The 12576-nt window shown below is 43.2% G+C and overlaps 1 protein-coding gene across 10 annotated transcripts in view; it reads right to left on the bottom strand.

Annotated features, from left to right (window-relative positions):
- numb (NUMB endocytic adaptor protein) overlaps nucleotides 1–12576 on the bottom strand; it is a 43192-nt gene that overhangs the window by 13641 nt on the left and 16975 nt on the right. For 4 of the 10 annotated variants that reach the window (XM_023827456.2, XM_023827455.2, XM_023827458.2 and 1 more), the window contains exons 2-3: nucleotides 5145–5281; nucleotides 584–670 (exon numbers count right to left, since the gene is read on the bottom strand). In XM_023827456.2, coding sequence (XP_023683224.2) covers nucleotides 584–670; nucleotides 5145–5270 — 213 coding nt within the window. In that variant the 5' untranslated portion in view covers nucleotides 5271–5281. Of the gene's footprint in view, nucleotides 1–583; nucleotides 671–2840; nucleotides 3110–5144; nucleotides 5282–12576 lie in introns of those variants that run through there. The other 6 variants (XM_023827457.2, XM_023827463.2, XM_023827461.2 and 3 more) reach the window with 3 other exon arrangements.

Genomic DNA, 12576 nt, shown 5'->3' with positions numbered 1-12576 from the left:
CATACCACAGGGCTACCAAAAACCTCCAGCGGCACGCAGAAGCCATACTGGTGTACCGGAAGCTCAGTAAGTAAAGCAGAAGGACAACTTTTCTGTCTGATCTGCTCAGGCACAAATGAATTTATGCACAGGAGAACCAGGGATAGATACATGCGTCTCATTGTCGTTCCTCTGGTGCCACGTTGACTCAGCATCATGTTTCTTAGTTTTTACTTCACTGCCGGTAAATATGAGTCCATTAGGGGTTTTCCTTCCTCTGATGTGGGGAAAAAAGCTACATGAAGAGTAAGCAAAGCTAACAGACTGTAGCTGTCGCTTATAAAACATCTGAATATTAAACACCTAACTAGGTGGTCCACTTGCAGACACAAAAATTGCACAGGTGTGGCTTCAAGACACATCAGACAGAGCACCTAATGGATATTTATTCGAGTCACTCAAGGAGACCAACTGAGAGAACGATGGAATGAGAACACAGCGCGGAGCAGGAAAAGAGAAGAGGGAAGGGAGAGATGAAGGAAGGTGGGGAGGATGACTCGAAGCACTGGATCCATCTTCTCAAAAGTTCAGAAACGACAGCTACCTGAACACATACCATCTTCAGTCTCTTGACAGCATCTTCACAGATGTGCATGCCCCGAGATTCCTGCACCTCCACGTGGCCCAGGTACTGCAGAGAGACGGGGGACAGTAAGTGAGAGGAGAGGGACAGAATGGTCACTCCTTACAGAACATACAGTAAGAGATACTGCTGCGTGGCTCCTGGAGAAAACGAACGGAGCCGCCAATCAATAGCCGGAAAGAGGTGCCCCCCCCCCCACCCAACTGAGGTCCCCCTGCATGTCACGATGACGTCACCGCCTTTGGCCTTCGAGGACACAGGACTCAGCCCAAAAGACAAGCCATTGTGTGGCTGGACAGGAAATCCTTACCCTTTTTCACTCACTGCCCCCCCGCCGCCCTCACCGTCCCCCCTGCCGCCCTCACCGCCCCCCCGCCGACCTCACCGCCCCCCCGCCGCCCCCCTGCCGCCCTCACCGTCCCCCCTGCCGCCCTCACTGCCCCCCCGCCGACCTCACTGCCCCCCCGCCGACCTCACCGGTTCCCAAAACTTTGTAGAACCAACACACCAACTGGATAAATAAGAACTTTAACAGAAGCTCCATACCCCAGCTTACCCATTAGGAAAAGTGTCAAATGTAATCTTTACCATTTTTAACAAATAAAGCATTATACAGACCATTGAAATATTATGCACACATTATGCACTGCATATTCCAGAGTATATACACACAGTCTGGATATTATATTGTAATGGTAAAGCCAGTAAATGCATTAGCCAAACATCAGCATTTCACTTATTAAACAGTACATCATAAAACTGAAGGGTCCTTTACTTAATTAGCTTTTTTTCTGCAGTGCTCCATTATAGATGCATAAATGCTATTATATCTTGCAACCTAATCAACATTTCTTGCAGTCTTACCAAAACAAATTTCCTCCATGTTATTTCAACCTGCAGATTCAACAGCAAAATTTATACAAAACTGCATTAGAATCAGCACCTTTTTACTGTAATGATTGAGGAATACACAAACAAACACATGCATGCAAATGAACAATCACTCAGTCAGATCAAACAATGTAATTTCCACTGACTGCTTTTAAATCAAGTAATGACAAAATCCTCAAATATGTATGGAATCACAGAAGTAACTTCCACTTTGGATGTATCCTTTCAAACAAGCATGCTATTAATAGCAAACACTGATACAATAGCCAGCAAGGTCTTATACAGCACATATTAAATGTTAAATTCGGTGACAGAAAAAGAGGTAATCAGTTCACACGGAGCCACCTATCATGACTGAATTGGAATGATGAAGAAGAAATCAGAACGAAGCAGGCATGGTATAAAAGCAAAAACATTAAACATGAAAAACAAGCTGTTTTGGCAGGTAAGGGAAAAAAACCTAGGAGTGTGAGCTGAGGATAAACAGTTTGTAGATTTCCTCATAAATGAGGGAAAGATCAATCGCCCATTTCTCCCAGCAGGGACTGTCAGAGGTCATAAACTCCTCCTTACTGCAAGCGCTTACAATTCCATATTTTACGCTCATTCATAGTAGTTAGCAGCAATTTGGAATGATGAGAAATGCCATTCAGTTCTACATTCTACGTTTATTTACCAGATGCTTTAATCCAAAGCGACACAATTGAGAAAGGAGGGTCAGTCAGTCCCTGGAGCAACTGGGGTTAAACACCTTGCTGAACTGGTGACTTTCTCATTACTAGCACAGCATCCTAACCTGCTGAGCCAGACACTGCAAATTACAGATACAATGCATTTATTTAACAGACATTTTTACCCAAAGCGAGGTACAACTGAAAGCGGGGTCAGATAGTCCCCGGGCCCTGGGATTTGAACTAGCAAACCTCCAATCACAGGTACGGGGTCTTAACCCTCTGAGCCTCACACCACCCAGCAGATTCATTAAACAAAGCAAAGCAGAATGACTTTAGCTGAAGTAGAAAACTGGAAAAAAAAAAGGAAACCTGGATTCACTCTCATAGCCATTTCAAATTATAATGCTTACAAAGCACTGGGAGATGAGAAACAATTTAGACTACAATACCAGCAAAGTAGCATAAAAACCTGGCTGTAAAAAGCTGGATGTTCAGGCTCGGCATGTGCGGATATCTGAGCCTTTTAAAGCCCCTTAAACGCTACAAGAAGCTCTCTCAACAGATGCAGACAACATTAAAAGCATACGTGCAAAGCCACCTGCGCAACTTAGCGCCTTTAATTACCCACTGCTCACATCTCAGCCGTTCTTTACCTTTTTCTTATACCGACACATTAACGCCGTCCCCCTTGTCACGCTCCTCGGCACCTCCTCAGGGATACATCGCCACGTTAATGAGCAACGGAATCTGCGATTTCCTCTCGCAGCTACAGTGTTTACGAGGGAGGCCCCGCGCCCGCAGAAACACCGATTCCATCCAACAATCCCTGGCCCCCTTGCAATGAACAGCCATGGCGCTAAGCTCACCCAGCGCAACCCACACAGCTACTGTATCTCCCGAGAGACTGACAGAGACGGAGGGATGAAAGGAGATTAAGAGGGGGAACAAGGTAGGTTGCAACCCAACGTACAAAGCCGAGCTTAACAAAACCTTTAAAAAATTACTTAAAATAAGGGTATAAATTGTGTATAGACAAAATAAAAAAAGGGCTCTATTACTAGTCCTATGAAAATGTGCAAGTCGAAGAGGATCTTGGTCTTTTTGAGAGTCGGGATAATTTATGCTGAGCAGGTGGGAAAAACGCTGGAGTTGGTTGAGGATCAATGTCCTGCAGAAGCTAGGGGAAGAAACAGGGTGACAAACGGACGCCAGACAGGATCTCATTACTCTGTGCTCAGTTACTGAAGTCGAAGCAGAGCTTCTGGAACACATGAGCTGACCCACCCGAGTGCCCCCTCTGTCCCCAACCGAGTCATTAAGGAATTTGGCAAATGGTTTAGGCCAGACACAAGCAGAGCAACGTTTAGGAAACTCTGAGACGCTTATTCTCATTAATAAACTTAGCAGAATTACGTTACATTGTTTATTATTCCGTGGAAAACTAGTTAAATGAAGCAGTAAAATGAAAAACATGTTGCAGGGTGTATAAAAGCATCCTGCAAGGCGGAAATTTGATACCTCTTCTGTGTGGAGTTGCCACCCATCCTGTATTTTATGGGAACGTCCCGTATTTTACAGGAACGTCCTGCATTGTAAAATAAAATGCTGTGTCCTTTTTTAAACCAATAGTTGATGCGATTTGTCCCACATCGTTGGTCTTTGTGATGAACCCCACCCCCCTGCCAGTTATAGCAATTTTTATTATTGTAGATTTTTATTTCTTCGCATTGATACTCTGTTATTTTAGTTATGCCTCTTAGCTCTGTTGCTACAAACATTTTATGATGATAAAGTTTAAACATTTGCCAAGACTGACACATCGGAACAATGGTGCTATCTTGATATCTTTTAAGGAATATCAGCCCACACAGATGTTCACTGATATATTGTACATCTCTAATTATAATTTATATATTATGATTAAAATCATATCATACTGGCATCCCACTTGGGGGGGGGGGGGTACCCCAGCCTTCAGAACCCTGACCAGCAACAATGCAGGAGAGAGCTTGGTATCGGAAGGGACACAACTTAATAATTTATATACAGACAATTTATATACAAAGGTTTATTTGTGAACAGATGAATCATGAATGGATCCAAATGCCCCTGCTAACCATTAGAAGCAGTTGGAAAGATGGATGGGGAATCATGTCATCAGCAGGGAGGTTTAGTCTATCTGAATTGTTACCTAAACCGAGCTAGACAGGCTGAAAGATGGAAGAGGACAGACAAGGTACCAGCACTGCACCAGAGCTGGGAAAAGGGCAGCACATCCACACTGCAGCAGCAGCAGTGTCAGTGATTTCCACATGACCATTACATTACTACAGGGTACCACCACTGCACCAGAGCTGGGAAAAGGGCAGCACATCCACACTGCAGTAGTAGCAGTGTCAGTGATTTCCACATCACTATCACAATAGTACAGGGTACCAGCACTGCACCAGAGCAGGGAAAAGGGCAGCACATCCACACTGCAGCAGCAGCAGTGTCAGTGATTTCCACATGACCATTACATTACTACAGGGTACCAGCACTGCACCAGAGCTGGGAAAAGGGCAGCACATCCACACTGCAGTAGCAGCAGTGTCAGTGATTTCCACATGACCATTACATTACTACAGGGTACCAGCACTGCACCAGAGCTGGGAAAAGGGCAGCACATCCACACTGCAGTACAGTAGTAGCAGTGTCAGTGATTTCCACATCACTATCACAATAGTACAGGGTACCACCACTGCACCAGAGCTGGGAAAAGGGCAGCACATCCACACTGCAGTAGTAGCAGTGTCAGTGATTTCCACATCACTATCACAATAGTACAGGGTCACTACCGAAAGCAATAAGTAAATAGCCTCCTTAAATCAATGACACATCATCTGAATTGAAAAGAATACTGCAGCAGCAGCATCACTAACCGCTAATGGCGCGACAGTCGGCGTCGGGAGACCCACCTTGACGGCGAAGCTGCACTTGCCGTTACGCACAGCCTCCTCGTCTGTCTGCCATTGGTGCGGCCGGCTGGACTCGGGGACGTACACATCTTTCTTCCGCCGAAAGCTCTGTCGGATTTTGTTCATTGCCAGTTTTCCTGAGGAAGAGAAGCTGAGGAAATGAGAGACAAACCAAAACTGCTAATGGCCCAGTGATGTAATGTTCCCATCCCTGACACTATCAGCATAGGGCGGTACAGTGGGCAGCTCAGCGGTTTGCAGTGTAGCACCACACCAATAGGGTTTCAGTCCCACTCAGTCACCCAGACTAAACACACATGGTGAACTGCTACCTCACAGACGAGTGTCTGCACTGTGACATCCATAGTGCTGCCTGAGACAGGCCACCTCAGATACATGGTAAGGCTGCTTGATTGTGGCAAAAATCACAGTCACGGTTATTTTGGTCTTTATCGAGATCACGATTATTCAACATAATTACTCACTGACTTTGAAAATTTTAAGCATTTATGGTGTTTTAAAAAGACCTGTCATTTTAACAGTGGATTTCTTTGTACTCTAAATATAATTGAACTGAGAAACAAATGAAAATGGCTGGAAAGAGGTGAGCTGGATATATAACACAAGACAAAATGGGAGCATGATCGCGAAACGAAATGCGGCACATTAATTGTGTACGAATGCATTACAATACATTCAGAAAGTATTATAAACACAGCTATAACTATTTAGAACAAAGCATAACACATTATATCTCATCTATAATGCACTGGAAATACATTCATAATGCATTATAATGGCTTATACTGAGCATTGTAATGTATTATGAAGGTATGTATAATGAATTATAATGACTCTTTTAAGTGTTACCAAAATAAATATATTAGTCCACAGTACACGAGGAAGGCTCATAGTACACATTTTACCTCAGTTAACAAAAATATCACATTAATCAGTATACTCCCCAGCGAAGAGGCTGGTTAATTAACCCAGAGAAAGGCCACATTTAGACTGTCTCTGGAAGCTCCAGGAGGATGTGCACTAAGAAAAAGAAAAATGGAGAGGAGGAAAAACTTAGTCAGTGTGAAAATACTCCGCAGTCTCAGATGGGGGCACGACAGGATGCAGACCCCCCCCAGGCCTGCCTGCAGTAAAGGCTTCTCAGCGGCTCAGCGAGGAACAGCGCATCCACAAGCTTCTCAAACAACGAAGCACAGCGAAACAGGCTTAACGTCGACTCAGAGGCGAGCCGGAATGGCCGGACCCCAAGCATGAAGGGAAAAACAAACAAGCGTCTGCGTATTTACCTTCGTCAGGCATTGTCATTAGCAGAACTGATGACCCAGTACACTAACCACACCAATTATGAAGTGACATAAATGCTTGGTCATTTATCAACTGGCCACTATTCCGACAACCACAATACTTCACCTCATTTGTCTCAGCGAACATGAGTTGAGAGCATTAACACTTAATTTAGTCTGATACATGCTTTATACTGAATATGGATGTTCTTAACCTTCTAGTACATAACCATAACTTCGTAAGCATAGAAATACAATATACAATTACGTGAAATTATTAGTTTTCAGTCTTACTGAATACAGCTAAAAACTACAGTCAGTATTAACAATAAATATTAAACTACATTCAGTTAATGACATGAGAAATGCTATTGCTATATGGATTGTACATTACAATTGAGCATCTATGGTTAAATTATTTTTAACGAGAGTGACATAGACTGTTTGAGAAAGCAGGGACAGACAATCTTCAGAGCAAACTGGGAGTTAGGGTCCTTGCTCCAGGCACCAACAGTGAAATCACTCATGATTCTGGGATTTGAACCAGTGACCTTCTGATCACAGGCACACCCCATCCTGCTGAGCTACACACCGCCCCCCCCCCCCCCCACTGGAGACGAAAATAACCATTATAAGGGTTCAAACAAAGAAGTACTGTTACCCAATCATCGCAGTAAACTTTGAATCAACCTGACATGACAGCACAGAGATAACATTTGCGTCAGTGTCAGGCTGCAACGACGCGCTTTCTGGTTGATAACCGATTGGTTTTAAGTCCACAGCAGGGTGGACACAGTTGAGGGGGACGGCGAGGTGAACGGAGACGAGGAGCGAGAGCAAAGAGACGCTCACACTGAGGAGCAAGTAACCAGAGTGCAGCGGAGCCATAAAGACACCAGAGCAAGAACAAGAAGAGAGCGAACAACAAAGATGACTGCTGAGCTCCACTGAAGCTCACCCCCCCAGTCGCCAGTTGCTCGCCCCCCCCCCAGTCGCCCCCCCCCCACAACGGTCCTTTATTTAGGTCATATCGTGTCTCTGCTCACTGCAGCCAGCTTGGGGCAGTGATAAGAAGGGAAGAGGAAAAGAGGCTGATCCGCTGTCCCCAAGTCTAAAGCACATCTCTCTCTCTCTCTCTCTCTCTCTCTCTAATTACATGCTTCCTTTCTCCCTTGTTCTCTGAGCATGAGACAGGAGGAGGCAGGGAAGCTTCACTCTGTTTCAGGAGATTCTCTGCACACGGCGAGGGGCACACATGCGGAAATGCATGATGTCACAGATAAGAGGGCACAGGTGAGAGTCCTCCAAAACTATTTACCAGAAGGGCACAAATACAGTGAGAATCTGCTTTCACTGGAACCACGCAGAGCACAGTAACCCAAGAACCCCCTGCCTCCATCTCTGGTTACACTTTCTGTGATCTTAAGTGCTTTCTCCATCGGTTTGATGGGAAGCCATTCGTAGTTTTAAAGCTGACTTGAAGTTGTAGGATGTGTGCAAGGAATCCCAGTATCCCACAGCAATCGCCAGTATGAATGAGGGGCAGACCCACTCTACCCATCAGCTCACACAGCAAGGGATACAAAGAGTGACGAAGATGCAAAACGTTCCATTAAAGGCCAACCTGTGTCGACCTCGGAATTATTTTTCCAAGCACATACTAAATTATACCAATAAATAGCAATGATAGAAAAAGAAATGTTGACACTAACAGCAGAAAGAAAAACGGTGTGGCAGCTTAGATTCTTCTTAGATGCCCAATGACCTGCCCACGCCTTGCAGTGCAGGCAAGTCAGATCTGCAGTGTGTTTGTTTCACAGCCCTGGCTGACCACTGCGTCAGCACAGTGGTTAACAGTGCTGCTACTGCAGTACTGTGATCCCCCATAGCTTGGTTACATCAGCACAGCTAAGGGTAAAAATAATTAAACTCTAGATGCAAGTCCTATACAACAGGGGGGGGGGGGGGTGACAGAACTGTGGGGGGAGGGGTGGAGAAATGAGAAGAGGTTAGTGCTGCACTATATAGCAGAAATAAAGTATTTGGTTTTCATCTGGGGATTGAGGGAACACCCCCGCTCAATTCTCTGCCAGTCCTGCATACTGGATTTCTCTGCTACTAAAGGTTACCCGTCAGTTTAGGATTTGTAAACTGAGAGCAAGATCTCAGTCAGTCCAGGGAAATAATGATGTGTTCATAATACTCAGCATTTCAGTCAGGAACGAGCCGCATCGGAATGGAAAGCACACAGCAGCACATAGAGAGGAGCAGGAAAACGCTTGATCTCTGCTGATGAGACTGAACAGCAAACTCTGACAGACAGGCTCTTAGTTATTAACGTCAATGTCTGGCCAAGTATTCTCACCACGCAGAAATGGCTCAGGTTAAATGCGCATTTGATCCCGAAGTCCGAGCACCATAGAAACAACAGATACTCTGGCTCCTGTTGCATCTCGCAGCGAGTGCCATCGAGCTCTACACTACAACATCCAATTAGCAGACAAGCCAAGTGAACAGAAGAGCAAGACTAGGAATGGGGACGAGAGGAGGGTGGGAGATGCAAAACCAAATGATTTATGGCAGCGGCCTCCTCATGTTTAATGTGAGGGGCCATGGAGGTACTTACTGATTGGACTGAAGAGCCCATTATTATGTCATTAGCAGAAGGGAACACTGCTAATGATGTGTTTATTCAATGACAGAAAGTAGCACATCTAAAACCTTGTTTATCCCTGCCATTTCTAACTACTTCTGACCTTTGTTATCTAAAAATGTTACTTGTAACCGCCATGGAAAATGTACTTAAGAATTAAGAACAACGTAGCAATTACAGTTTAAATGATGATAAATTGCAAATGCCATTTCATTTGAATATAAACTGAATATTTCTGCATGAGGTTCTTTAAAACGTCCATCATCCTGGAAGGCAGAATCAGGTGACGTGTTCCTGTACTTCATTACAAGAAATTTCTGTGTATATACACATACACGTTTGGTTTAATTTATTCCCCAGTAACCTGGATCACAGTGTTGACACCATCTCCAGGCCTGCGGCTATGACTGGTTAGTTTTGTCCCATTTTGCTCCAAAGGATGAATCTTTAGTTTATTTTCTTTCTTTTTTCCTCGGCCAGTTGGTTTATGTTTACGCTGTTTGCTATTCCTGCCTGGTCCCAATCCATCTGCATCTTAACCCAGGATATTGTTTATCCTCAGACAGATACCTTCCCATATTTTAGGGAACTGGCATGAGGATCTTATTGTAACAATATAATTTGTAAGACTAACACTAAACAATAAGCATCAGCCTAATATAATATTCAAGGCTGGAAAAGAACAAACCAGCCAGCCGGCCGGCAAGCAAATAAAATTTAATAAAGTAGGAAAAAATGAGTAGCATAAGAACAAGATAATGTAATTCAAATCCAGTCCAGTAAAACGTTTACGTGGCCGTCTTGGTGGAAGTCCAAATGTTGTATCAATTATAATTGATTATCCACTAGAAAAATAATTCTGGTCACAGTGAAATGAGTTTTAAACATTTTTATTCCCTCCCTGGTCAAAAATTGGCCAGAGGAAAAAAATATATAGGAAACTAAGGAGAAGTTGAAACACTGTATCTCTAATAGCAGAAGAAATAAGTCGTGAGTTTGATTGTCAAATTCATGAGAATAGAACTATAGTTATTTTCACAATAGAGTTCAATTAGAATATCAAACACCAGGACCAGACACTTCAAATAGGCACCATATCAATGACCCCGACATAGATACTGTACTAAATTAAAAATGAATGTGTCCTCAGCTAAAGACTCACGAAAACTCCGTCTGTAAATGTCGGGCACTGCGGTCCGGTGCTGCTCTCGTTTCAGGATTGGACTCTGGCGCTGCAGACATGCATGCATGCCATGTAGGGCATTGCTATTGCAGGACTGATTCACATACTTGCCAGATATCTATAAAGCTGAGCAGAATGTGAAGGTCGGTAAGGCAGGAAAAGCAACCCATTTCATCCCGATAATATAACAATATTCTGTCCTTCTTCATAAGGCCCAGCATCACAGCATCAGAGCCGCACGTTACAGCGGTACTGAAAAAATCCTAAATATCGTTTAAACATTTTTGTTTAAAATAAAGCACATTATTGACATCTGAGAGTGTTTCCCCTTTATTTGGAAAAATATGGAAAATTTTTGAAAATGAAATTCATGACTTAGTATTGATATCGAAACAAAATATGTTGTTATCATGACAACACCATTACACATACATCTAAGGCATTCATATATTTTAAAAAGGTTTACTTTTTTTAACTGTAGAGTTTGCATATGGTCCAGGGTCATCGGAGAGACATGGAGACTCACACTAAACCCGGGGGCCCAGCATTCGCCCCTGAATACATAAAATTACACATAACATTGGGTAGGGGGACCAAGGTGACATTTGGTCAGGGGACCCATAACTTGTAGGTACGCCCCTGATAGCATCCAACATTATTTCCATTAGATGGTAGGAACAACAAAGACTCTAAATCAATTTTTGGCTTTCGGGCAATAACCTTATAAGGCTTGAACGGGCTTTGCTTATTTGCCTCCAATCATATATAATTACAATTAATTATACCGGAAATGTAATGCAGCATGTAGCAAATTACACAAATGGCTGTCAAAATATTCAATTCCAACAGCATCCTAACAACAGGTCTGCTAAGAAACCCATTCTAAGAGGCGTGAGTATCATCAGACATCCAACCAAGCGTCACAAGAACGAAGGAAAGAACATGGAGGGAGAAGAGGCGAGTGTGGATGAGCAGTACTCAGGGGAATGAAAAGATCTGGATGTTTCAGACCCTGAAACGTGACCTTCTGTCCATGCTCTACCATCATCCATTCTGCCATACTTCCACTGCTTTCATCTCATTTTTGCCACAAACCCAAATCAGAGGAAGCCATCCTTGGAAGCCATCGTGAATCACACAGCAGCACTGGTCTGGGCGGAGCTGAAGTATACCGTGCGCAGAAGCAGGAACAGCCTGGGAGGAGGTTGGACACCGGTCATCATACATGGCTAAACCAATTCAGGATTAATCGGCAGGTTCCGGATTGGGTATCCCAGTAAATGATGTCAGACGTTTTCATTTCAGGAAGTACATGGAGTAATTGTTAAAAAAGATGTTTAGCGGAATACCGTCAGACTTTAACCAATTAATACAAAACTGCCACGGCAGCCAAGGAAGCTTGGAAGGAGATTTATAAGTTAAATATACATGTAAATCCACTATAATTCACTAGGACTTTCAATCACATAATTTAAGGTAATAGGGCAAAGCCCTAGCTTTTGTGCCTGATAGCTACAGCCTATGTATATATTAGTCCATTTATAAAATTGCATTTTAACAATTACTTAAAATAATGCACTGTCCTTCATACCATAACACAGTTTCAGTCCTGCAGAGATTAAAACGTTTTGGCATCAAGTCAAGATAAAATATATGAACATCCATGAAAAGGGAGAGATTTAGATAGTTGCAGTAATTTATGTTTTGCAGTGACTGGAGATATTGCCATAAAATATGGAATATGAGCTGCTGTCGTATGGGTGTGGAACTGGCACGTCTGTCTTTACATTGGCCAGCAGTCAAGCAGCAATTGCCTACAATGTCCTACCATGCCAATATATTCTTTTACAGACCACTGCATATACACTCATTTCACCAAGTAAAATTACAGTGTGCTATATGTGAATTACAGTGTGCTATATGTGAATTACAGTGTGCTATATGTGAATGTACACAAGATAAGGCCTGTCGCGGGAGCAGGAAAAGGCATACAGAGCTCATAAGATGTGAATCTGAAATGGAAACTGCATTATTAAGACAGCAACTTGCTGTAAGTGGGTGTTGGCCTTTCTGGTTGTTTAATGTGTTCATTAGTTGTCTGGGATGGAACGCAGAAGTTAATGCATCACTTTTATTACCATTCACAGGGGCATACTTTAAACAAAATTTTCCCCACACATTGCCATGGGATATTTTCTTTTAATAAACATATAAATCAAACAAGAAAAAATGAAAGGAGTAACAAATCATGGAAAAAATGAAAGCTATGCATAAACCCAATAAAACATTTAA

Source organism: Paramormyrops kingsleyae, chromosome 14, assembly GCF_048594095.1.
Source record: "Paramormyrops kingsleyae isolate MSU_618 chromosome 14, PKINGS_0.4, whole genome shotgun sequence".
Classification (NCBI taxonomy): domain Eukaryota; kingdom Metazoa; phylum Chordata; class Actinopteri; order Osteoglossiformes; family Mormyridae; genus Paramormyrops; species Paramormyrops kingsleyae.
The sequence above is the reverse complement of the archived record's forward strand: the minus strand, read 5'-3'. Positions and strand labels throughout refer to the sequence as shown.